This window comes from Sapajus apella, unplaced genomic scaffold, assembly GCF_009761245.1.
Source record: "Sapajus apella isolate SASKATOON/1434 unplaced genomic scaffold, GSC_monkey_1.0 scaffold65, whole genome shotgun sequence".
In the NCBI taxonomy this organism is placed as follows: Eukaryota; Metazoa; Chordata; class Mammalia; order Primates; family Cebidae; genus Sapajus; species Sapajus apella.
The window spans coordinates 11,410,071-11,437,300 of NW_022437005.1; the positions used below are offsets into that span (position 1 = coordinate 11,410,071).

The window sequence follows — 27,230 nt, forward strand, 5'->3', positions numbered from 1 at the left end:
AGTCAACGTCGAGAGCTAATGGCCTAAGGCTACCTGCTCCCTGCCTGAAGACTGCTGCCTGAGACAGGTCCCGTGGCTTCCCTTCCTGAGCTGGTCAGATGGACTGCTCGGCCTTAAAACATCATCCTCACCAAGGCAATTCTTACATCAACACCTGATGGAATTAAATTTCACTTACTGTTAATAAGAGAAGAAACTCCCATGCCCTATCACCAAAAAAGGTAAATCAGCAGAAGTCAATTGATCATATTTATTATCAAAATCATGACCAGTGTGTAGACATACCTGTGAAAATATACAGCAACTTGGGGCTTATAACACATGAGCAAAGATGACATTAACACGTGCACTGTTCACATTTTGGGGTCTAGGGGTCAAGAACAAAGGTCACAGACACGACATTACTGAACACACCCCTGCAATGGGTCCCGAATTACAGAATCATCCAATTCCAGCATGGTCAGCATGGGCAGTGTGGAGATATTCACAGAAAGAAACCCAGCAAAGTTCTCTCTGAGCCGCTAGAGTCAATGTGCTTTTCCTATGCACTATGGGAGCGCCCCCATCCCACACAACACTTGGGAACACGGTTCCATTCTTGGCTTACACGGCTCTCACTGCTCGCCTCAACACCCTTGGGCTGTGCTCCCTCTGCTCTTCCATCCCCCCCCAACAAACAAAGGTATGATCGCACATTATATGACAGTAAAGAAGGACACTGAGGCCACGGGGCAGGGTCGCAGCAGCAAGCTCATGGGCAATGCGTCACTGCTCCACTCACCTGAGCCCTGTTCCAAGTGCAAGAAGCTTCCCAAGTCCTAGAGAATGACTGTACTTAGAAAGCTTTGTTTTGTTTTAAGAGAAAATGGCTTTACATGAATTTATCCTCCCTGTGGCAGATATGTTACACTTCCCTCTCAACAGAAAGACGGGCCCAGGTGAAGGTGCCCCTGGCAGGTCCCGGGCATCCTCGAAGAGGATGAAGCAGCCGTGCCCACCACCCCTCAGGGACTGACAGGTGCATGTGGACACTTGAACCACAACTGTGTCTACAGCTCCTTCTGGACAAGGCCCGGTGCCTGAGTGTAAAGACTCCCGGCTTGCATGGCAAGGGCAGCTATCTGGGCAGGCTAAACAGACTGGAGGCTGAGTCTGCAGAGAAAGGGGGACCTGAAGGAGCCCAGGTACAGGTACCCGTCGTGCTCATGCGCCTCGCTGATGTAGGTGACAACCAGCCCATCAGGATCGTGCAGGCTTCTTCGGAAGGCACCGCTATCGCTGAGTTCTAGGACAAGGCTGTACCGCGGCACAAACTTCATCACCGTCTCCTGACTGAAGAGCTAGAGGGAAGCACAGTGCAGGGAGAGTTCACCAGCTGGCCAAGAATGCTGTGAGCAGATCAGCCGCACCTCCGCCGCCATCCAGGAATGGCCTGACTCCTTCCCATGAAAGGACAGCCCCAGAGGGCAGTGCCAAGACTAACCCAGCTCCCACTCCCAGCCCAGGGGCCCCAAAGCAGGCCCCACCCCACCCCTGTCCCTATGAAGATCAGGCCAAGGAGGCTCCCCAGCACAAGGATAGCAATGCGAGTACATCTCTAGACGGTCTGGCTGAACTCAGAGGGACACACATCACATCCGAGGCAGTCACAGCACTAAAGCCAAGGCTCAGAATGACCTTGAGCCATCAGATCACAACCAGCACAGCTTCCCTGGAATACACAAGTCTTCTGTTTAGGTTTAAAACATTTCAAATAGACAAGGTGCCAATGATGAAGATTTGAGAACGGTTCACGTTCAAAACAAGCGAGCAGGTCCACACACCACACGACATAGCTTCCAAAACAGAAAGTGAAATCCCACTGCTTTCCTCAAAGCGGGGCATGCAGATCCTGAGGAACACCTCCATGGACGGATGGAAAAGCGCTTAGACCTGGACTCTGTGGCCACACAGGGCTGTTGAAGAGTTTTAAGCAGAGAAACCAGATGGAGAGAGACATGATTTCTGGCAGAGCAGAAGGACACCTGGTCAGAAATTATGACAAAGCACTCCACCGCCTAAGACCAAGGAATGGAAATAAACAGACAGATTTCCAGCTTTTAATACAAGGGAAAATACCCAAACAAGTGTCCAACAAATAATGTCACCCAGTCACTGGAACGTTCAAGCAGACAGAAAAGCTGACTGGGCTCTAGGTTCAATAGCAATAGATCAGCTGCATTACAGCTCAAAAAATGCCCAAAGCTTCCCACAACCCACAACTGCTGTTCGGCCATGAATCCTTCCCTCTCTCCTCTCTTCTCCTTAAGAGACCTCATCCTCTCTCACTATTACAACTAGTCACTTTCCCAGAAAGCTCGCAAATCTCCACCTCTATTTCCAACCCCAGTGCTAAGTCACTCACTGTCTGGGACCCATGTCTGCCTGGACTTTCTAACAGCACTTCAAATTCGACAGCCTCCCCAGCTCCGGAAACAAGGCCAGGACCTCAGCCCTCATTCTTGATTCCGGTCTCTCTGTGCCCTACAAGTCCAGCTGTCAGTCTTGCCATCTGCTGTGTGTGTCCCTGGCCTGGGCCCTGCCCTGCTGCCTCTCCGCAGTCACTGGGACAGCCTCCTGAGCCCTGCTGCAAGCTGTTCTCCTTGCAGGGGCTGCAGTTATCTTTAAAAACATTCTTTGTACTATATCACTCCCCTCCTAAACAACTCCATCAAGACGCCACGCGTGGGGCAGAGCAGGGTACGTGTGTACCCAGACCATGGTGGCCCAGACCAGCCCACTCCACTTGGGGTGAGGAGGTGTCCCTGCAGTGGGATGACCTGGTCTGGGCTGTCAGGGCCCACATGGGGTGAGGAGGTATCCCCACAGTGAGGTCCAGATCAGGCTATGAGAGCCCATGCAGGTGAGGAGATGTATACCCAGGGACGGCCGGTGCAGGGATCAGAGCCCTTGAGGGGAAAGGCAGCCTCCAGCACATGATCGGGGAGGAAGGGGACAGCCCAGCGTGGGGTGCTACAGCCCTGGATGGGGCCATGTGAGAGGGGACAGCAGCCACATATTCATCACATGCAGGGAAATGGTTGAGCAGGTAAACCTAGGGAGGACAATGGGATCCAGATTTCTCACTGCTAGAGAAGAGAGGTACAAATAGGGGGAGAAATAACAGGAGAAAACTTGAATCAGTCCTGTGGTGTTGTCATAGTTTTCAATTTACAGATGACAGATGCAGGCATAAGCGTGAGCAGTCTGTGATGTCTACGCATGCAGGCATGTGTGAGTACACATCATGTGCTTGTACTTCCAGCATTGTCCCTTGGGAACCCGGGAGCAGCAACACCCAAGGCAATGAATACACTTGGCACCCAGATCTCCTCCACAGGGAACCAGGACTCCTGACAGAAATGGCCGACTGCAGAGCCGGAGCAGGGACAATATGAGAGGAGCATGGAGCGACCTGTGTGCCAGAAAGCGAGGAGCTAGTCCAAGACGACAGAGCGTGCCCAAAGGCCCAGAAGTCCCACTAAAGGGGCTCCTCCTAGCCACAGATGGGTAATTTGAGCATCAAAATAAATGATGACTGTAACATAATCCCCATTAAGAACGTGGGTAACCATGAGATGGCACTGATGATTACTTCCAGAAACCATCTCTCCACAAGTGACTCAGTAACTACACATGGAAGAGTCACTTCAAGGTGGAGACACCTGGCATTCCCCGCCTGAATCTGGTGGCCAAAGCTGCCGCCCCCCATAACAGAGCAAACTGTGCCCTCATAACAGCCACACCAAGATGAGCACAGCTCCACTGCTGTGCCACTGCTGCTAGCGATGCGAGAATCTAAAAGTGAAAAGCTATCAGAGAAACCCTACTGGAGGGACATTCTGAGAGACCGCTGACCTGTACATGTCCAAAGGATCAAGGCCAAAAATTCAAAAAGACTGAGGAGCTGAATACCCCCAGACTGAAGGAGATTAAACAGAGCTGACAACTAAACATCACTCCTGATCCTGGGTTGATTCCTTTGCTATAAAGGACAACACTAGGACAACTGGCAAAATCTGAATGGGGCCTGCAGACTGGACAGTTGCAGGGGAGCTGTGGGCATCTCCTGGTTTTGACTGATATAATGAAGAATGTGCCAAACGCGCTCAGGCATCTGCAATAAGTGACAGGGCATCAGGTCAGCAGGTGACTCGAAAACAGTGCTGGGAAAAAATTCCTTGTACCATCCCGGCTACATTTCCACAGCTTTGATACTATCTCAAAATTAAAAAAAAAAAAAAAAATCAAGCCAGGCGTGGTGGCTCACGCCTGTAATCCCAGCACTTTGGGAGGCTGAGGTGGGTGGATCGCTTGAGGTCAGGAGTTTGAGACCACCCTGGCTAACGTGGTGAAACCCGATCTCTACTAAAAATACAAAAATTAGCCGAGTGTGGTGGTGCATGCCTGTAATCCCAGCTAATCGGGAGACTGAGGCAGGAGAATTGCTTGAGCCCTGGAGGCAGAAGTTGCAGTGAGCTGAGATCACACTACTACACTCCAGACTGGGTGACAAAGCGAGGCTCCATCTCAAAAACGAAACAAAACAAAAAACTCTTCAGTGACCTGGATTACATTTTGAATAAAATCAGACCCTCTTTCCAAGTCCATGGGGGTGTGGTCCTCCCTCTGGCGCCTCCTCACCCAGCTGCAGGAAGATTCTGTGTACCCTCACACTTACAGCCCCCTCCCTAACTGCACCCTTGATCAGTGGTACCTCCTCACGCCTACATGTGCCAGGCGCTGTTGCAGGTGTGGAGGATGACAAATGAACTATGCATGAACCAAACAGAAAAACATCTCCTCTTATGGTGCACATGTTCTAGTCAGGGGAAGAGACACACCACTGCCAGCTGATGATCGCATCCTTGCTGCAGGACGACTGACACAGAAATTGAACACATACTACCCTACACTACGTGCATATTCTCACTAAATGTTCCCAGCACCTGATGAAGTGCTATTATCCTTTCTACTTTACACACAGAGCACCCAAAGCAAAGAGACCAAGTCCCTGGCCCAGGGTCCCACAGCTGGTCCAGCAGTCTCCAAAACACTTGAGCAGGCCCAGCTGCCATTCTGCCTCCCCTAGGTCCCAGCAGGAACAGATGTGGGCTCTGGGGCCAATAAGGCAAAGAGAAGGACAGATTTCTGAACATATTAGGACTTCCCACACAGCAACTCACAACTCACATCACTGAAGGCCATGGGCCAATCTGACTGAGAATGTGCACGCAGCCCCCAGAAGGGGTCCAGGCACACAGCCCAGCACCAGGACTCGGCAATTGCTGCCTGTTAGCACCAGGACTGCAAGCAAGTATTTCCACATCAGTTCAAATATTCAGTATCAATTTTAAATACCTATTCAGCCTGCGACATGGAGCTTGCTGGAAAACCAGATCTCTGTATTACACAAGTGCTCACGCCCGCCAAGTGACCCCTCCGCAGTGTAAACGTGCTGAGTTATAATGCAGGGTACTTCAGGGAAGCCACCAAAATGGCAGGATGCACAACATTTAAAAGCTGTGTTGAAGGGGCTGTTGTGTTGAACAGGCTATTGTGTTAAAGGGGCTGTGGCTGGCCATTGGTGGGGGTGGGTGCCTTTTTTCTTTTTAAAGGGAATGATTTGGGTGTGCTAAGAGGTGAAAGGGCAGAACCCCATGGAGAAGAATGCCTGACAGTGAGGCTGCAAGAAGGCAGCAGGCAGGACGGCGGCCATGGAGACTGGGTTACAGGCATGGTCACACCTGCAGGGAGGGAAGGAAGGCACCTGCCGACTCTTTCCCTGAGGAGGCAGCAAGGAGGGTGGAGAGCAGAGAGGTCTGGCACAGCCATGGCAGACAGAGCAGCAAGACTGACAGGCAGGTGGATGCCCAAAGCCACGATGGCGAGGGTGGTGATAAAAACACCCAGAAACAGGGAAACCAGAAGAACCAACAGGTCTAAATGTTTAAATCTACATTTCATGATGAAGAATGAAATGTGTTTCTAAGTAGTCATTCAAAGAGCCAAATACTACAAGCACAACTAGATTTTTAAGCTATAAGCGTCAAAAAATATGATTAGATTCATTTCCACTTTGTTTCTTAAAATAACTGTTTTATAGTTACCTTAAAAATCATCCTTTTAATCCAGGGTCTCTCAGATAAGAAATCCAGCATGGAAAACCCAGGGTTAGGGCGGATGGTCGACATGCCGACCCAGTAACCCCCAGAGCTGCTGGGCCGGATGTTGTCTGGAAATCCAGGCATGTTCTCCACAAACAGATCGGCGCCCCCCTTCATCAGGCCAGAAACATAGACTCTGAAAAAATCACCCAAGCAGACAGTGAGCAGTAGCCCCATAATTCAAGAAAAAAATTTTTGCCAAGCACCACATTGGTCTGGGTCCAAATATATATATGGCAAAGTCCTCTAACTATGTCCATCATGAACAAAGGCACAGCTGCTGAGAAGGAACCTTTGTGCCCAGGGCCCAGCATGAACAGAGGGGAAGCAGGTCGGGGGAGGACCAAGGCCCTGCTGGCAGAGGAATAAGGCCCAGGCTGGGCCAGTTGGCCTTAACTTAAGACACTCTCCCAGACTGCGACTCACAATAGGAGAAAGAAAGCGCACCCTTGAATTTTCTTTCATTAACATGCCACGCAGAAGGTGCACTGCTGCCTCTGATTTCTGTCGATCCCATTCCCATACCCACCCTATCCCAGCCAGGATGCACTCTGGCTGACAACTGACCGCTCAGCTAACCCCACACACCTTCGTATCCTTGCCATGGTCGTTTCTGCCACCAGGACAAAGTCTTCCGCAGGAGACAGCTGGACTCCATTGGGGAACCGCAGCTGGTCCAATAAAACCTTTACTTCCCTGGTCACAGTATCATATTCCAGCAGGCTGCAGAACACCAAAAGCAGAGGGTTATGGGGGAGAGTCTGTGGCTCCTGCTCTGGGCCTTCAGGGCATGGGCCTGGAGGTGACTCCGCCCCATCTCAGAGCAACAGGCCCTGGACCCCCGCTCAAACTTGATTCGAGGCTGGCCCCTGGGGTCCCTTCCCCATCCAGAGCAGATCCAGTGTCCCCTCCAGAGAACCCCATGGTCAGTTCTCTCACTGACCTGGAGCCGGGCAGGAGTCCCCCTCAGAAAGGCAACCCAAAGCCCAGGCCCGCCTCCAGGGTCTCTCCCAACTGCGCAGACTCACACCCTCAAACAGACTGGTCTAATTTAATTTCTCAGAGAAAACGAAAGTGCTTTGCTCCACTTTGTGACATCCATCACCTGCCTCCAGAAGCCACTAAGATCCTGCCCTAGAAGCTGAAATATGATGCTGGAAATACTCCGTTGTTCCCTAGAAGTAACAAGCTCTGCTGAAGCAGCCAGCCTGGCTAGCGAACTCAACAAATGGGAGACCTGCAGGAAGGCCTCACCGCCCGTCATCTGTGCCCTCCATCACCAGAAGCAGGTAGTCTCGTCTTTGCCATTTGCTGCTAGAATCAGTGAAATAAATCTTCCTCCCATCCTGAGTGATCGTAAGATCATTCACAAAGGACATTTTCTTCCCCTCAATGGGAGTCTCAGAGGACACCAGCAGTTTCACTTCACCTGAAGTTTAAAAAAAAAAGAAAAAGAAAAAAAATTGGCTTGAACTGGGAACTTGCTTCTCAATTTCAAAATATTAACCTGCCTGACTTAAAAAGATAAACTTCTCCATATGTCAGATTTATTCCTTCTTATACTAAAAACAGTATTAGGTGTTAAATGATTCCTTTTAGACTAACTTCGTTTAAGGCAGAATCTTTGCTATAAGGATGAGGAATCTTTCTTTTACTAAGGCCAACTAACTTGATACGTCCATTCCGAATGTTAGGCTTTAGTTCTATTTGTTTGAGAGAAATAAGACATATTCTACTCATCTGCTTTTTGAAAAAAAAATTTGTAGTAAGTTTTGAAAAACAGTAGAAAGAACATGGACGGAGTGCTAAGCTCTCTCCAGGTGTGATCACCTTTAAACCTTCACAACAATCCCATGGGCAGGGCTACTGTGACCTCGACTTGATGAGGAAGCTGGACACAGAGCAGCCAAGGGACCTGCACAGTCACAGCTGGTGGCCAGCAGAGTGAGCGTCCCCAAGCAACTGGGCTGCAAGGCCTACATTCAGGTCCCCACGCACTACACAAGATGACAGACTCCTCCCTGGCAGGAACACCTCCACTCAGACACACAGCACATATTACAGCTTGGTCAAGGGGACTCACGAGCAGTCAGGAGAGAGAAGAGGAGGAACAACCGGAGACAATGGAAAGGCGGAGACAAAGGGGAAGGCCACAGAGAAGACAAAGAGAGGCAGAAAACAAATAGACAAGATGCAAAGACACAGAAAAATATAGACAGAAACAGGTCTAATTTCCTCAAAATAAGTCCTTTTGAGACCCTGAAGCTAAAATATAAATAGGAGAAGGAAATTCCATGGACCAAATGGAATCATGGGTAGGGAGTTTTCTGGTGTTTAAAACTAGCTGACTTTTCCAGGCAATGCTTTCAGTACTGTTCAGTAAATAAGAAATACCAGTCTTTGGTAGACTGTTGTTAACAAATCCTATTAAGTCTATGCACACATACATTGTTAGAAGATCTAAAATCATCATAGACAGAAATAAGATATTGTCACATACGTTTCCAGGGATTTACTTCAAATAGTCCCTTGTATGCATCAGCCACAAAGAGAGTCCCATTGGGCCCTGCACAGATACCCAGGGGTCTCCCACACACAGGCTCATCATCTCGGGTTTCTAGAAAAAAAAAGACAGGGATTGGTAGTTGGTCTCAGATTCTACCTGTGCTCTCTGCAGTATCCAGTTTTCTCATCCATCCCTTCCCATACATCATGCTGTATGGAACAAAACAAGACCATGGCATAGCTAGAACCACCCTGCAGGTACTCACTGCAGGTGATTATTGCAGGGTGTTCACTGCGGGGTGCTCACTGCAGGTGTTTATTGCGGGGTGTTCACTGCGGGGTGCTCACTGCAGGTGTTTATTGCGGGGTGTTCACTGCGGGGTGCTCACTGCAGGTGGTTATTGCAGGACGTTCACTGCAGGGTGCAGGGTGCTCACTGCAGGTGTTTATTGCAGGGTGCTCACCATGGGTGCTCACTGCAAATGCTTACTGCAGGATGTTCACTGTGAGATGCCCACTGCAGGGTGCTTACTGACAATATGGCACAAAAAAAGGCAGGTTAAAGAATTGATGTAGAGTGTAATTCCATCATATAAAACTGTGTGTGGGTGTGGATGTCCATTAACAGAAAGATGTCTGAAAAGACATTCACTAAAATGTTCCTAACAATTACATCTGAAAAGATGCAGGTGATCTTTATTTTCTTCTTTGTACCTTTGTGTTGTGTTTATTAAAATGCATCATTTTAATAAAAACTTTCCAACTATTAAAAAATGGCACTATTAAGTCTATAGACTATCAGTTTTAAACAGTGAGTCTTCTACTCCTCCAAAATCTGAGTGACTTCAGGGTATTCTCACTTTGAATGACAGGGGTGAAATTGCTGTGACCAAGGCAGAATAGCAGTTACAATCCAAGTAATGACAAGGCCACCTGCTTTTCTACAGCAGCACGCTGACAACACCTATTGGCCTCTGAACTACCACAAAGACAGTGACCCCAGGAAAATGGTGAGGGGCGAGGCCCACACAGTACCAAGCAGGGGCCATGGCCACGGCCCAGCTGCAAAATGGGGGCTGCAGGTGACCATAAGGCACCATGAGGCTCAGGGACTACCAGGCAAATGAGCTCATGGTGACATCACTTTCCTTCTGCTAGATGGTCAGAGGTTCTTTTTCCCCCACAAGCATTCTAGGGAAAAGCAGTTCCACAGAGCAATCCGACATCTTTCTGAAAGACTGGAAGAGATACATGTCAGGGGATTACCACCAACTTACTGCACGGGCCCGAACCAAACCGGGCAATAGTCTCTATTTCGCCATTTTCAAGTTTTACGACCCGGCCATCTGCTGTCCCAGTAAACATCACATCTGTTTAAAAACACAAAAAGGAGGAAGAGCAATGTTAGCTTAAGAACTGTGACTGTGCCACCTTCTCCTACAAGAGGCCCTGTTTATGTGTTCCCCCTGCCCCCCAAGAGAAAGTGACAATTCTGAAGATGAAGGAAACGCAATTTCTGGGAATGCAAAAAATTCTTCAAACTTACAGCAATAAAACTGTGGGGCCCTAGGGAAGCAGCCTGTGGGCATGAACCTGACTCAAGAGCAAGGGTACAGCAGATACCAGTCAGTGATGAGAACTGTGAGGATTTCCTCCAGTCCTGAAGCACTCAAGCTCACACTTAGCACTTAGGGGCATGAGTTCATATTCACCTCACATCAATGTCTGCTACTGACATTGATTGTATCCAACTAAAGGGGAAGAACTGCCAGAAATCCTCTAGGAGAAAATTACAGCACATTAAGCACTCACTTCAACAGCACACATACTAAAATTAGAACAATACAGAAAAGACTAGCATGCCCCTTGGGCACTGATGATACACAAATTCTTAAAATATTTCACAGTTTTCAAATGCATATTGCAAACTCAAGGGTAACACCACAAAAAGTAAAAAAAGAAGTATAAGTCATACGCTAAGAAAGGAGAGAAAATGGAATCATATAAAATACTCAGTTTAAAACTACAAAAGGTAGAAAAAGAGAAAAACACAAAAATAGAAACAAAGAGTAAGGGCAAAAATAGAAAACAGTAACAAATACGGTAGATATTAATCCAATATATCACGAATCACTTTAAACATAAATGGTTTAAATACACCAACTGAAAGACAGGCATTGCCAGAATGACTCAAAAAGCAAGACCCAACTCTATATTGTATACAAGAAACCCACTTTAAATATAAAGACACATAGATTGAAGGTGAAGGGATGAAGAAAGTATGTCATGTTAACACCAACCAAAAGCAAGCCAGGGTAGCTTTTGTATTAAATTCACACAGAAAAGACTTAAGACCAAGGAAAGTTATCACGGATAAAGAGGAGCATCACACAATGACAAATGGGTCAATTCCTCAAAAAGACATAAGAATCCTTAATGTGTATATGCTTCACAACACAGCACCAATATGTGAGGCAAAAACTGATGAAACTGCAAGGAGAAACAGAATCCACTATCACAGTTAGAGACTTCTACAATCTAAACAAGAATAACCACATGATCATATCAACAGCATCTGGTAACATCCAACACTCATTCATGATTAAAAACTCTCAGCAAGCTGGGAATAGAGGGAAACTTTCTTAACTTAATCAAGAACATCTATTTTAAAAATCTACATCTAACATCATACTTATCAGTGACAAACTAGAAGCTTTCCTGCTAAGATCAAGAGCAAGGCAAAGATGTCCCTTATCACCATTTCTTTTCAGCATCATACTGGAAGACCTAGCTAATGCAAGACATGAAAAGGAAACAAAAGGTATACAAATTGAGAAGAAAGAAATAAAATCAGCTTTTTTTTTTTTTTTTTTTAAAAGATGGGATTTCACCATATTGGTCAGGCTGATCTCGAACTCCTGACCTCAGGTGATCCACCCACCTCAGCCTCCCAAAGTGCTGGAATTACAGGCATGAGCCACCGCGCCTGGCTTAATAAAATCGTCTTTGTGTGCAAGTGACATAACTGTCTAGGAAGAAAATCTGAAAGAATCAACAACAAAAGAAAACCCCTCCTGGAACTAATACGAAATTATAGCAAGGTTGCAGGATACTGCAAGATATTGACTCACCTTCCTTTACACTAACAATGAACAAATGGAGTTTGGAATTAAAGACACAATATATGTACATTAGCATCCAAAAGAATGGCATACTTAGGTATAAATATAATATGCACAAGGTCTATATAAGGAAAACTAAAAAATTCTGATGAAATAAATAAAGTAAATAAAATAAATAAATGGGGAGATATTCCATGTTCATGAACAGGAATAATCAACATTGTCAAGATGTCAGTTTTTCCCAACCTTAATTTATAGATTCAATGCAATGCCAATCAAAATCCCAGCAAGTCATTTTGTAGATACAGACAAATTAATCCTAAAGTTCATAAGGAGAGGGCAAAGACCCAAAATATCCAACATAACCCAAATATCCCAGTGAAAAGGAAAAAGACAGGGAAGTGCTCTCTTTGAGAAGTAAAATCATTGGTTTGCACTTCAACTGCTGTTAAGTTTCAGTGATAAGCAGCAATATTTGATTTTTTACCCAAAAATGCTAAAACTTATAAAATTTACAAATAAATGCTAATGTCTTTTTAAGTTCTATCATGATATTTACTCTTCTTGAATCAATTTTGACTTTGACAGCCAAGAAAACAAACCAATAACTGCAGAAATAGGCCAGCCCTTGGGGCCTGTGACAAATAGAAGGGGCCAGGCAAGGGAAGCTGGTCAAACGCCACCAGAAGAGAGGCCAGTGACCAGCCTTGGGAGCACAACAGAAGCACCCTGTGTGCATACATCCAGAGCCACCGCCTGGAGAACAGTGTGTTTCAGAGTAACAAGCAGCACTTCCAAAGACGCTGCTCAGCAAGTCCACACCAGATTGAGTTTGCAAACTATCTGTGACTATTGGTGCCTTTCCAATACTAAGCTTAATTCTCATTTTAACAAACAGAAAATGCCTTGTTCAAGGTTGCTAGAGATGCAAGTATTAGACCCAAACCTAATTCTAGTTCTAAGGCATGGGCAAGTGTGATGCAGATGGTTACCCTTAAGTGTACCCATCAAAGTGAGCTTTCAAACAGACAAAAACAGTAGAAATACGAAAAGCATTTGTCTCCATTTCACAGTGAAATCTATACAAAGCAAACGGAACTAAGAAATGCTGTGCTGTCAAACACCTATTTAACTTTGATAAACGAACTCAACATCAATATCTGTATTTGGTCTTTTTCCTTTCATAACAATTTAAGCACAAGAAAGTGCTCCATAGAGATGAACTCAGAATCACCCAGTGCCAAAATGGCATGTAATCCAGACAGATGAGACCAGCAGGAAGAGCCACTCCCATAGGGCCCTCCCACGCGATGTCTGGGGCCAAACCTCACGGCCACAGCTAAGAAGGGTGTGCAGGGGCCAGGCGCAGTGGCTCACACCTGTAATCCCAGCACTCTGGGAGGCCGAGGCAGGCGGATCACGCGGTCAAGAGATCGAGACCATCCTGACCAACATGGTGAAACCCCGTCTCTACTAAAAATACAAAAATTAGCCAGGCGTAGTGGCACGCACCTGTGGTCCCAGCTACTTGGGAGGCTGAGGCGGAAGAACTGCTTGAACCCGGGGGGCAGAGGTTGCAGTGAGCTGAGATTGCACCACTGCACTCCAGCCTGGTGACAGAGCAAGACCCCGTCTCAAGAAAAAAAAAAGAAGAAGGGTGTGCAGGGTCCCAGTCCAGGGGCAGTGAGCCACTGCAGCTGCTCCCACAGAACCTGTCCCCTCAGACAACAGACAGCCTGGAAGGTTCCCCAGCTCAGACTTACCCCCAATATGTGCTATGGACTCCGGTCCAATAAGCTGATTTTCAAACAGCCTTTCTGCCTGTCGCAACTTCGTATTTGGATGTAGAACACCAAGCAAAAGGGGGGGTTCTTTGAAGCTGCAAAATAATGCAATTCCAGAGATTTGTCTATAAATACACATGTGAAAAAAATGTATACCGAGGCCCTAGTCTCGGTTCTTTGATAAAGATGGCACTTTCTAATAACATCCCCAGTTGCCATAAATACAAGGGTTAAGAAAAAAGTGTTTCAGGGTATCAGAAAATGTCACAGTACAAAAAAAATATGACAACATAAATGTGCTAATGCAAGGCCTTCACAGTCCTGTCTCCTGAGATCATCCTGGGGCCTGAGCTCACCCACCCTCCAGCTCCCCAGCTCCCCACCCCATCCAATGCCTCAGGGCAGCTGGACCTCCTCACCCCTGTGACTCACACAGCACTACAGCCACTGGAGTCCACCTAAAGTGGTAGCAAGTGGTGCCCACATTTCACACTTGATGGCCCGGCCTCATGCTTCACAGAGAAGATGGAAGAGCAAGGGGAGACCTTCCTGGGACTGCAACCACCGCCCCATGGTCCAGCACAGGGCACTCCATCTCCCGCCAACACTCTCAGGGCCCACCAGGCTCTCCCTGACGCAGGGGCTTAAGCTGAGCCCTGGAGCCCTTCTCACAGACACGGCTCCAGGAACTCCTGCCTCTACTTGTCCTTCCCATCCACATGCCAGTATGTCACACCTCCCAACCCACCATCAAGTTCTGCTGAGGCTCCTTTGAACAGACACCATTAAACCCCTTCTCCCCATGTCCTCCTTACCACCCTGACAGGGCCACCATCCTATCGCGCCTGCTTCCTCCCTTGACCCCTGTAGCCTACTCTCAACCCAGCAAGCAGGTCAGATCATGACCTTCCTCTCCTCAGAGCCCCACCATGGCTCTCTCACCCAGAGCCAAGTCCTGGCAGCAGCCTCTGAGCACCACAGTCTGGCTACAGCACCTTCTTGCCTCCTCCCGTTCTTGTGCCTTCTGCATCCCCCACACCAGCCCCTCCCTGCCGGGTCCTGACTACACCACCATCTCCCTAACCGGTGCCTTCTCACCAGCTCTTTGCTCTACCTGGAACACCAACACTCCCCCCACCAGGAGGCCCACCCTGACCACCCAACTGAATATCCAAAACCTCCCCTGAACGCAGGCCCCTGCCCTGCTCCATGCTCCTCGTAGCACATACCAGCTTCTCAGGCACTGTGTAATTTGCTTCTTTTATGTTTATGGTCTGTCTGTCCCCACTACAGCATATGCTCCGTGAGATCAGGGATTTCTTTCTGTGTTTTTCTCTACTGCATTCCCAGCACCCAGCATGGAACATGGCACATAGAAGGCTCCCAAGGAGCACTGTTGAAGGGAAGCAAAGTAGGGAGGAATATCTTCCAATTATCCCCTGCCCCCTGCCTCCAGCAAGGCAGGGAGTTCAAGAATAGCAAGGAGCTAAGGGCTGGGGAAAAATTTATGACAAGAGCAAAAAGGGCTTCTTTAAAGCTCTTTTCACAGCAAAAGAGGAAGGAAAGGGAAACCTCACCTGGGGCAAGTGGTGCCATGCAATGATGACAAAGGCAGAGTTACCAGTTTCTGCTCAGCCTCGGTCACTTCAACACGCTGGGTAGCATGGGGTCACCATGGTCAAGAGGATCAGCCCAGCAGACAGGACAGGAATGGCCACTGGGCTAATGGACAGGTGTTTGGAAGTCTACCCAGGGTGCTACATCACTCCTGTAAGAGCTTAGACCACACTTAGAAATCTCAAAAAAATCGGAGAACAGCCAGACCAGGAGTGTGGCGGGGACTAGGAGTCGTGGCTCTTCCAGTCTGGACTATTACAAAGCTGGTTTCAGTACTTGGGACAAAGTCACCAGGAAGGTTGCCAAAAACCTGCCCTGCAAAACCACTTTTCCTTCCTTTTGGGAAGATTAGAGGGCTGGCACAGACACACCATATGTGACATCTTGATTCCCATAGCATGTACAGAGTGGCTTTCAAGATCCCTGTGACAACCTGGGGAGATGTGAACAGACTAACAGGGTGTCAGTATGATCACAGATGGCTGACACAGGTGAAGGAAGCCTGCACTGATGCAGTGATTCTCAACTGCAGAGACGTGACCCACTGCAGCCCACAGACTGCACAGAGATTTTCCTAAGCACTTCTGAGACCCAGGTCTCTGACGTCCCCACATCTCTGTCTCTAACACAGGAAGCTAGGGTGTGGGGCACTGCCCTCTCCCTCCCCTGCAGATCTCGTATGGGCCCTGCCTGAGTTCTGTACAGTGCTTCTATTTTCTCTTGATGTCCCAGACCACCCATAAAGGTTGTTGCTACTTTTTAATATCTCTCAGTCGACAGTTCCACCTGGTAGTAAAATGTGTACTTCTAACAGTACCACAACTTTCAACCGCCAGTAGAATTACCCTTCCTATTGGTCTTTAAAATTACAGCAACCAAATCTATCCTCCAAAATGCTGCTCTAATTTTTTTTAACAGTAAATTTGACTTTAATTTTTCCTCAGTGACTTGAAACATCCATACCCTTCTATGAAAAATAAACTTTTTGCTCCCTTCTGCAGAGAAACCATGTCCTTCCACAGAGTGACTATGGACTGAGAGGCCGAAGCTGAGTCAGCACCTGCTGAGATGGCATGCATGGGGCACAGCCTGTGTCATAGCCACATGTACTTGCGTGAGACACACCAAGCTCTGTCACATACCAGGCTTCTGCTTCTGCTCTGCATTTTGCATCTATCTTCCCATTCTGAGTGTGCCATTCCTAAAGCTGAGCCCAGGAGAGAGGCCCCTGTTGGTTGTGATGGTCGCACTGCCACTCCTAAAGCTGAGCCCAGGAGAGAGGCCCCTGTTAGCTGTGACGGTCCCACTGCTTCTCTTCCTTTCCCTCCTCATCAGGCTCTTCTACTCCACAAACAGAACTTACTTTGTACAAACAACTTTCAATCCCCAGTGGGCCCTGCTTCCCTTCAGTGTCCGGCCAGGGCTACATACCCCTCTTCCTAGTGCATTTCTTCACCACTCTTTCTGCACATAAACTCATCTTTCTTGAGATCAAAGGTCTTCACTCACTGAGGCTCCACTCTCTCTCTCCAACTCAAAGCTCAATCTCAGCCTCCTTCTCCGAGACTTGCCCCACAACCCAAGCCTCTAATCCCTGACTGTGGACATAGTTCCCTCCCCCACCTTAGCCAACTGGACTATCCAAGAAGGCCCAGATCAGTTTCTCTTTAGGTAGAATGAGCCATCCTGCTCTGTTGAGAAGGGTTAGAAACACACAACACCTTCCCACACCCTCCTTCGGAGACAGGATGTCCTCAGGCCTGGCTCAGCCAGGTAAACACGTTTCAGGACCCACTGGCACAACAGGAATTACACAGCTGATATTCTTGGGGCTGACTAGAGTTCCCAGCCCTTCACCCAGTCTCCATCTTACATGAGCAAATTGTGTGTATACAGCACCCTGTGCCTTCACTATTCTAAATCCAACAACAAAAACTGACTCACCTACACGTCAATCTAAGGTCAGAACCGTGTCCTCTATATTCTTAGTGAATCGGACTCAATATAAAGCCTTAATTTTTATGGATAAAACACTACATTATTTAGTTAGTAAGTTATATTCACTCTTTAACTAGATATGATTCTTGTCTCAAGTTTTTAAAGCTTTACATGGACTAATTCATTTAAAATAAGCTTCAGATGGCTTCACCCCACCAGCAGTTGCAAGGGGAACCAGGAAATTACTGAACCAGACTGTACAACCCTCCTGCAACTAGGTCAGCATGGAAGTCATAGATCATCACATCAATGAGAGCCTGGCTCTGTACCACTGTAATTACAAACACGAATCTATTTCAGGGGGCCCCTACATATACGCTACTTTTTTCAAATTATAATGGACTGCATTGCTCATAGATCTCTATTGGTGAAAGGTAACTTAGGAAAAAAATAACACTGATTATAGGTTGTGTAGAAAATCAGTTACTTATAAGGTAACTTAATCTCCATTTGTGTGTGCTTTTGCTACTTGAAATGAATTACAGTTGACTATCTCTAATGATTATTAAGCTTCTCCAATTTTGAAATTTTATTTTTGGTTTATGCAGTTTTTTAACAATGACAGGGAAATACCAGGCATATTTCCTGAGTAACACCTAATTCAGCATAAAAACCCAGGTACTGAAGAAATCACAAAACTGTTTCTCAAACTTACCTTTCAGAACAGACTGATTTCTGGACCTTCGTTTCCTTGGAAATTATTTCAGCCTATTACGTTTTGGCAAGCAACCCCTCCTGAGGACTGCAGGGCAGCCTACCTGAGAGGCTGTGGGTCTATAGGAGATTCCAGCAGCATCATGGCTCCAAGCAGGGGAACGGTGAGAGAAACAGCCAGCATCAAGAAGGTCACTCGGAAAACTCTGCCGCTAAAGGAGCTGCCAGAAATAAAAGATACAAAGGCAATCAGCTGAGTCTCAGACGGTGACAAGGTTAGCTGGTCCGAAAGCCCTCCCAGCAGGAGCAGGGATGCTCATTTAGTTTACCCACTGCAAGGTGGCCGACCTCTAGCCTGTGATTAAACTTTAGCACTGTTTGCTAGGATTGGCAAACACGCCTTTGTTGTTGTTCTTTTTTTTAATCTTCCAGCTTCCCCTGTGTAGAATACGTTGGATCAATTACTTTCCAGATCTTGAATCCTCTAGCAGGGTTTTAAAGAAGGCAAACTCAAAGAACTGAGGAGCACAAAATTTAATGGTAAAAAAGGCTTCTAATGACGTAAATGGTGCATACTCATTCACAGAAAAGGTGGGTAATTCTCGAAAGCCATGATTTCCTGGTGCATGGATTCAAAGCAGCAACACTCAGAACTGCACAGCCCCAAGATTCTCATGGATAGAAGACAGTGTGCTAAATTCACGAAGGATATGGAAGCAGAACAACTTCCTGAGAATCCAATTCCCCAGTCATTCTTCCCAGCCTACTTTTAGGAATTCAAAAGGGCTTCCCAGCTCTTCAACCTAATAGAAGAAGTTTGATAGATACTGACAGTTATCTACACAGGCTCTAAAAAATGTGCATTCCAAGTCATCACTCCTAAACCCTTGGGAAGATCTGAAAGCTTCCCTGGGAATCCTGGGTGAAGTATTTGGACAAATGACGAGAACCATCTTCACATATAGTATTTCTCATCTGGTAAACAAGTAAAAACATTTGGCCTCTTGCTACTAAGTAAACGTCACAGGATCATTATTTGTTTACATAAACTGAATTCAAATTTACTAAAAGCTTGATATAAATATTAACTTGAAACGAATAAAATCATGAGTTCCTAAGGTAAGATTATTTTCTTCCATCAAAAAAATTAAAGGGTTGACAAAGAAAAACTCAAGACTCACACTTAACAAAGCAGACTTGATTTCAGCGGGCAGGGTTCGATTTTTGGCAGAAGTGTAGTCTTCTGCCATTGAGACATGTTAAACTCTGTTCCGGGTATGGTGTAGAAACGTGGAGGCCAAGTCCTCCTCCCCAACAACCAGCCAGGCAACTCCGGGCCAGTTTCACCACTCCAAAACCTACAGTTTCCACCAATGTGAAACGGGGTGTTAGGCAGGGTAACCTCCTGAAACATGCATGATTTTAACAAACGAATAAAGTCCTGCACATGCATGATTTTAACAAACAATGCAGAAAAGAAAATAAATCCCTCTATTTCTACTGGGGTAGGTGAAAATAAAGACAAAGGAAAGAACAAGGGGAAGAAGAGGAAGCAGCTTTCACAAAGTGTCCCGCCACCAACCTGAGTGGGCAGGAAACCGAGTCTCCCAGAGCCTCCAGAAACACAGCTCTACTGACACCCTGACCTAGCACAGTGAGACCTGCCCAGGACTTCTGACCTAGAGAAATATCATATGATAGACCTGTGTTGTTCAGGACACTCACTGCGTGGTGATTTGTTAATGGCAACCACAAGAATTAAGTTTTCTAGTTAAACTAGTTTCCAGCACCTGGAAGTGGGGTGCTCCTGTAACAAATATCTAAAAATGTGGAAGTAGCTTTGGAATCGAGCTGTGGGTAAAGGATGGAAGAATTCTGAGGAGCAGCATAGAAAAAGCCTAGATTTCCTTGAACACAGTCGTAAAACTATAAATGTTAAGAGACTCTGCTCCTGAGGGCTCAGAAGGAAGAGAGGGGCAAAGCAGGAAAAAAATACATCGCCTTGGAGAATCCTAACTGGGTGCGAACACTTGGCAGTGCTGGGGAGGGTATGGAAGTTTGTCAGGAACGTGGGATTGGAAACTGGAGGAAAGTGGATCCTGTAACACGTGGCAGAAACCTTGGCTGAATCGTGCCCTGCAGTTATGTGGAAGGCAGAACCTCTAAACACTGAAACTGGACCCAGCTAAGGACATTTCCAAGCAGAGTGTTGAAGGCGAGGCCCGGTTTCTCCTGCTGCTTTCTCCTCCAGAGCAGGACAACCCCAGGGGCAGTGCTAACCATTGCCTTCTTCCTTTGGCATTTCCTCTTGCTGATGAGAATTTTATGTCTATTTTTCTTCTAATAAGCTTCCAAAAATGAATTTGTCCCTAACTTCCTCTTCTTCGCTCATAAGGGGTTAACAGCTCACCCCGTACCGGAGACCAGGTAAAATGCCACCTTGCCAGTCCTTGCCCTTTTTATTAGGTGGAAAAGGAGGTGGTCCAGGCCCTGCAAACCCAAATAAAAGGCCACATACCCAAGCCAGGGAGAGGCCACGAGAGCCCAGGCTCCTAGAAGAGGGCAGGTGAGAATGAAGGGGAAAGTCAGGTCAACCTCTCCCTCCCAGTCCTGTCTCCAAACCCCCGGACCATATAATCTTCTTCTAATGTGTCTGACTTACACCGGCCGAGGGTATGAGAACCACAGGCATGAAAACGTCTACAAAGCACAGACCAACTATGACCTGACACAACGGCAGGCTCGTGCAACCTGAGAGGTCTGCAGCAGGGAAAGGAGTAGGGCCAGGAAAAAAGGAATGGCAAACACAGTGAAAATGAGAGTATGCCATAAAACGTGCTTTATGTGGGCCACCAGACGCAACTAGGTATCTCTCTCCTTCACAAATGAGAAAGTGGGCAGGGAAAGGCTCAAGCGGCTTTCCCACAGCCAGCACGAGAGCTGGAAAAGCGCGACTGAGAGCCAGATGTGGCTGTATGCCTGCGGCTATTAGACGCACTGCCTGCCAAGGGCAAGAGGAAGGAGTGGAGGATGCCCAGACCCAGAGCCCTTCAGAGCCAAAGTTTGAAAACTCTGTGAAAGCTCATGTTGATTTACCTATTCCAAGCATTTCATATAAGCAGAGTCGCACAATATAGGACCCCTCATGACTGGCTTCTTTCACTCAGTGTGTTTTCTAGGCCCACCTAAGTTGCAGTATGTATCCATACACAGTTCCTGTTACCAGTTGATTATATATGTATATACCACAACTTGCTGCCCATTCATCTGGTTTTTTTGTTTTTTAAATATAAAGACACAGTCTCAGTCTGTCTACCAGGCTGGAGTACAGTGGCATGATCATATCTCACTGTAATCTCAAACTCCTGGGCTCAAGTGATCCTCCTGTCTCAGCCTCCCACGTAGCTAGGACTACAGGTGTGTACCACCATGTCTGGCTAATTGTTTTACTTTTTGTAGAGACAATGTCTTGCTACATTGTCCAGGCTGGTCTTGAACTCCTGGCCTCAAGCAGTCTTCCTGCCTCAGCCTCCCAAAGTGCTAGGATTACAGGCATGAGCGACCATGTCCAGCCCTACTCATCTGCTGAAGAACATTTGTGTGGGAGGGGTAAATTGGAGTGATTACTTAATAGGTAAAAGGTAAACACCTTGATCAAACAGTTTTGAAACCAGGGAGAGCTGGTGGTTGCTCAACATTGTGAATACACTAAATAGCAGTGAACTGTGTACTTTAAAGGGGTTGTCTGTTATGCGAATTTCACCTCGACTAAAAAAAAAAGTTGACAGTGACAAAAATGTTCTACACTTAAGGGTGGTAATTATTGCAAAACGGATGATTATACTAAAAATCACTGATGTGGACATTTTAAGTAGGTTAATTTTATGGTATGCAAATTACATCTCAATAAAGATGTTTAAAAAACAAAACAAAACAAAGTCAGTGACTCCACCATGCAAACTGCCACTCCAGTGGCTAGGATACTCTTCAACCCAGGTGATTTTCTTTAAGTGACGTAAAGTCTTCCAACACAACAGAAATGAAGTACTTGTACACTAAAGCAGGGCTGGTCACAAGGAAATGACAGAAACGTTTTTGACAGTGTGAATCCCAAAGAGAGACAAGCACACTGAAAGATGGATGGTGAAGATGTGGCTGCCGGCCCTGAGCGCTGCCCCCACTGCACTCAGGTACTGAATCCAACAGGGACGCTCCTGTCTGCAAAGGAAGCTGATGCGATCCCTGGATTCCAACATTGTGACCTCTCCTCTACCACACTGCAGCTTACATTCTTAAAATCTTGATGTGGTAATCTGATTCAGAGCTGGTGACACCCCGTTTAAATATCTGGTTGCCCTTTCACACAATGGTTAAAGGCTCAATTACGTACAAAACAAAAAGTCCAGCCAGGACTGAAAGCCATGGTGCTTACAGCCAGAAAGGAGGCCAAAAGTCCAGGGGCAAAGATTTGTGTCCCAGTGCCAGGGATCTAGCAGTAACACTCTCTTAAAGGCCACTCAGTCTACTGTTCCCAAAGGCTGCCAACTCCTGGATGGGCTACATCAAGATGGCCTGAGCTACCTTAAACAAAACCCAGAAATTCTGGTTTGGTAGGTTCAGGGTGGGCCTGCAAACTCTTTTTCATCCATTGTTCCTGATGTGCAGCTGGACACCACTAACTCCATCCAGCTCCCTTCCCAGTCAAAGTTCTGTGGTCAGAACTTTGTGACCAGCCCTGCTTTAGTGTACAACACCCCCCAACCCCACCTGATCCAGCCTCCGCTGGAAAGTTCTGTGGTCACGTATTAGAAATACTAGCTTAAATTCAAACAAAACTCCTTGAGTAGCAGTGTCCAATAGAACTTTCTGCAATGAAGGAAATACAATAGCCACTAGCCATGTGTGGTTCCTGAGTACTTGAAATGGAGTTAGCTTGTTATATAAATGAAGCAACCACAGCTCCTGGACCCCTGCTCTGGGCACACTTATTCTATCTAGCCCAGGGTTCATTAACTTTTTGGCAGGCCCTCATCAGTGTTGCTGCCTGCAAACTCATAGTCAACTATAATTCTTCTGTCTTTTCTCGGTGCCTGCCTCCCTCTTACTCTCTTTATTTTAATTTAAATAAAGGACACTATAAAGATCCCTATCCATTTTCACTGACAAAGCACTGCAGGTTCCCATCCTGTGCTGACACATCCAGGAAGGTTGGCAACTTAGTTCCTAGACGCAGTTTGAGAAATCAATTTCTTTGCCCCACTCTCTTGAAAGGGATGCCCATCTCCATGAGGACATCTGCAACCTGAAATTGCCTACACTCTCTAAAGGCAAGAGCACAGCCACAGTGATGCAATAGGATTTGACAAATGCTGTTGGCCAGCCCACAATTTGCAAAATCTTCTGTAGATTCACCAGCCGATTTGGCGGAGTTTGAAGGGTAGGCTCTAACTCTGCACAAAGGATATCAGGGCCTTGGGTCCTGAACTGAAGTCCCAACAAGCAGACTCCAAGAGATCAAAATTCACCTGCGATTGTTGTGAAAAACCTGTTAGCCCCAAATTCATAGGGGACCAGCAGCCTCATGTGTCAAGATGATCCCTGGAACCTGAGAAAGTCAAACTGCATCAACCCATCTTTTTTACTGACAGATTCTTGAATTTGTTCATTTTCACAATCCTTTAAACTGGGGCTCCTAGATTCATCACTTTATCCTTGGAAAATTAAGAAATTAAGAAACAAGTTTAAAAAGCCACCTGAAAATACACACCTGGGGCAGAGCTGAGACAAACACTCCAGCTGCCTGACTCCTCATGAACTCCTGAAGGCCTCATCCGTTTCTCCACACTGCCTGCCTTACTCTTTAGTCTCCAAGAGGAAAAAGGAAAACGGACCTAGTAGAGACTTTTAATTAGATTAAAATCCTTCAGAAATTTATTGAAAAAGCAGAATTTTATGAAATTTAATGTAGTAAAATATATTAAATCCTCAATATATTCATTCTGTACCCCTAAACAGTCATATATGGACATTAAACAGTTCTCTTCCTAGATAGAACTATGTTCCAAAAGGAAAGGAATAGTTCCACTGTGTACAGTTAAGTTTCTAAAGCATTTGGGGAAATCAATGTCAAATAATAACTATAAGCTTGCACTGGTATGTTAAAGTGCTTAGCTCATCTGTGTTCCACAATGAATACAAGAATTTACCAACCAAATTCTCCACTGGATCTGAATACAGAAATTCAAGAGCTTTGGCATAAAATCTCATTTCCAAAGCACAATTTTAAAAATACGCTTCTCATTGTCCAGCTACCAGTTCTATCCTTCACCATTCATTTTCATTTCTCTTTTAACTCTATTCTCTGTAACTTCATATAAACTACCTTGCTCACATAGACCTCAATGATCTCATCAGCAAAACAAAGCAAACACCACCTTGCATGCCAAAAGTTGGGAGACCAGCCAACATATTGCTAGGGGTCCTTTGCACTGCTAAAATCTATGTCTTAGTTCTGTCAATTTAGTAATATGTCTTTCAAGGCTTCCTTTATTCTATTTAGCACACCTAAAGTGCCAAAGTTTATCCTAACAGTTTCATGTTTTTACTTCCTAATTTAGATTCCTTTACTTTACCCACTATACACAGGCTTTCCTGGCTTATGTTGAACCCTCAACTTTTAAGGTAATCAAGAATACTATTACATGAACTAAATGACCACAAAAGAAATGAAAACAAAGAGAACTGCAGAAGACAAATAAGAAAAACAGCTACCATATTACAATAATAAATGCAGAAGGAAAGGGTGGTAACAAGACCTCATTTTGAAAGAGATCATTACAGATATACAGAAAAGGGATTAAAAAAAAAAAAAAAAACAAGAACAAACACAGGGAAACAGAAACAATGTTCATGGACAGGGGAAGTCAAGAAAGTAACTAAATGCAAATATAAAAGGCACATTGGAAAAGATCAGGCAGTAAAAAATGACTTCAGAATCAGATTTACTTAGTCATTAAGGAAGAAATCCCCACAGAGAACCTGAAAAAAAAAAAAAAGAAAAGAAAAGAAAAAGAAAAAAACAATTAAATCTGCCTCTCTGCCCTGGGGCAGACGCGTGAGCAAGCCTACTTGAGAGTTGAGGGCTGTATGCCCTGGTTTTCAACACCCTGCACCTAATGACAAGCTCGGGCCACTGCTCTTTCATTTCTCAGGTAAATATGCCTTGTTTTTAAGATTTCTGTAGGAAATGGTTGCCAGTTCTTGCACATCCACTCTAAATGGCTTCATCAACAGATAATTTATTCACAATAAGTAGGGTGACCAGATTCTCCCAGTTTGCCCAGGTTTAGCACTGAAAGTTCTACATCCTTGGAAACCCCAGTCCAGGGCAGCCCAGAATGGTTGGTCAGGATATATGGGAGCATCATCCTGATCTTTCCACCGGCCCAAGGAGTCAACTGTCACCGCAAAGTCTTCTCTCTAAATTGCCTCTCTAGAGCTTAAATGCTCCACCCTGCCATCGCTCTCCTTCAAATGTGTTTCTCTTATCATCAGTCAATAAACTCAGTATACAGGGGCAAAAACTGCCTCTCATTCATATGTACCACACCACCTCTTGGCACACTACTGCTGAACAAATATTTCCAATATTTCTATCAAATATAAGTCAACCTGTTTCACAACTTCGAGCTTGGTCTATGGGGCCTCTTGAGTCTTCCTTAAAACTTCAAAGTTACAAAATTCAGGACACAAAGTTGAAAAGTGAATTTCAAGTATCTTATATTGAAATCTAGGCTTACCGATCATGATTCAGTTTTTAGCTAACAAAATGTAGCATTTTTACATTCTGTTTACAACATTCAGTTTCACAACTTCGAGCTTCATCTATGGGGCCCCTTTGATTCTTCCTTAAAACTTCAAAGTTACAAAATTCAGGACACAAAACTGAAAAGTGAATTTTAAGTATCTTAAATTGAAATCTAGGTTTAAAGATCATGATTCAGTTTTTAGCTAACAAAATGTAGCATTTTTACATTCCCTAGCATTTTACATTCTGGAAGATGGGAAAGGAGCCAAAAGGCAAAACAGGGAATTTCTTAGGTGTCAACAACTACAGTTTCCTATCAGGAAAAACCTCCATTTCTATCAGGAAAAACCTGCAAGGGTGAATTCTCACCAAAAAAAAAAAAAAAAAAAAAAAAAGCCTACAATGTCACTTCTGTTCTCCACTCTTCCCAAGAACCGCGGTGAGGTGTGGTCACGCAGCGCGAGGGTCGTAGGTGCAAAAGAGCAGGTGCAGAAACCGTGTCTTCGCCGGATCACCCCAGCATCTCGTGGGACATCCTTCCTTTAGGGAAGTGCGAGTGAAGGACCAGGAAGACGCAGGGCCCTGGCCATGGGGCTGCCCCCCGGGAGATCAGGTGAGCCAAAGGAAGGACAGCGGGAGGGGAGCGAAGGAAAGGCGAGGAAGCAACCGCTCTGCAGGGTGGGGCGGGAGTGAGGGGAAGGCAGGCACAGGAACGGACCCCGAGAGCCAAGGGTAACGCGGCGACCCGGCACACGGTGCACCCGAACCTGAAGGACCTGGCAGATGCATCCAGCTTGCGGAGCCCGTTTCCTCCTCGGAAAAACAAGTTTTCCTTGGAGATTAAACGAGAGGGCACCGACAACGCGCCCGGCACCGCATCCCCCAGGGTACTGTGACCGCCGTCGCCGCTGTCCAGCAGGGTCGCCCTCCGCTCCTCGCGGCCCGGCTCAGCGCCCGGTCTGGGAGTCCGGCCTACCTGCCGTCCTTAGCCTCCGGGGCCTGGCCATCATCGTCTGTGACGACCTGCGGCCGCAGGGGCCGGCGCTGTCGCAGCCCGTCCGCCTCGCTCATGGTACCGGCGCCCGACCTCCCCGCCACCACCCCGCACTGAGCGGCGCGGCCTCCGGCGCCAGGCCCGCCCTCCCGCGCCAGGCCCGCCCTCCCCGGCGCGCGGAAATGAGGTTGCGCCCAGGGGCCAATCCGCAGCGCCGTCCCCGCCCCTTCCGGTCTCCTGGGCGGGCGGTTTCCCGCGCTCTTGGCGGCGAGTACTGACCTCCCGGGAGCGCGGCGCTGAGCCTGCTTAGAACCGGCACCTGGGGCTGCCGAGGTCTCCGCCCGTCTCGGACTCCGGGGCCCGGACGCGAGTGATTCCACCTCGGGCTCGCCCGGCCCAGCCCCTGCGCATGCCGCCTTCGTCTCACGGTTCTGAGGACGGGAGTACTCATGACGCGCTTGGGAACTGCTGCCCCAGGTGCTGGCCGCCGTTGTCGTTGAGAGGACGGCGCTGTTTACTAAGTGTCAGAGACACCGCTCTTCA

General features: G+C 46.7%; 1 protein-coding gene and 1 non-coding gene across 3 annotated transcripts; one reads left to right on the forward strand and one right to left on the reverse strand.

Moving 5' to 3' along the window:
* Positions 1 to 235: 235 nt before the first annotated feature.
* Positions 236 to 27,052, reverse strand: APMAP (adipocyte plasma membrane associated protein). 2 transcript variants are annotated; one of them, XM_032248173.1, is made up of 9 exons: positions 26,670 to 27,052; positions 17,991 to 18,107; positions 13,597 to 13,712; positions 9,989 to 10,081; positions 8,707 to 8,823; positions 7,461 to 7,635; positions 6,795 to 6,929; positions 6,150 to 6,342; positions 236 to 1,340 (listed from the first exon to the last, which is right to left on the reverse strand). In XM_032248173.1, exons 1-9 carry the CDS (start codon positions 26,762 to 26,764, stop codon positions 1,131 to 1,133), a joined length of 1,251 nt encoding a protein of 416 aa, XP_032104064.1. In that variant the 5' UTR covers positions 26,765 to 27,052; the 3' UTR covers positions 236 to 1,130. The 2 variants fall into 2 exon arrangements, with proteins under 2 accessions (XP_032104064.1, XP_032104063.1); XM_032248172.1 differs by lacking the exon at positions 26,670 to 27,052 and adding an exon at positions 18,242 to 18,334.
* LOC116530247 lies at positions 10,516 to 10,622 on the forward strand. The gene has a single exon (XR_004259899.1). It is a non-coding gene; the product is annotated as a U6 spliceosomal RNA (small nuclear RNA).
* Positions 27,053 to 27,230: the final 178 nt, after the last annotated feature.

Bases quoted from the DNA above. Each gene is read 5' to 3' on its own strand.
- APMAP (XM_032248173.1), bottom strand. From the start codon at position 26,764: ATGAGCGAGGCGGACGGGCTGCGACAGCGCCGGCCCCTGCGGCCGCAG. The intron at 18,108-26,669 runs GTAGGCCGGACT...TATTTCTGGCAG, and splicing joins CCGGAGGCTAAGGACGGCAG to CTCCTTTAGCGGCAGAGTTT. The intron at 6,930-7,460 runs GTGAGGCCTTCC...GGTGTTCTGCAG, and splicing joins GAGGGCACAGATGACGGGCG to CCTGCTGGAATATGATACTG.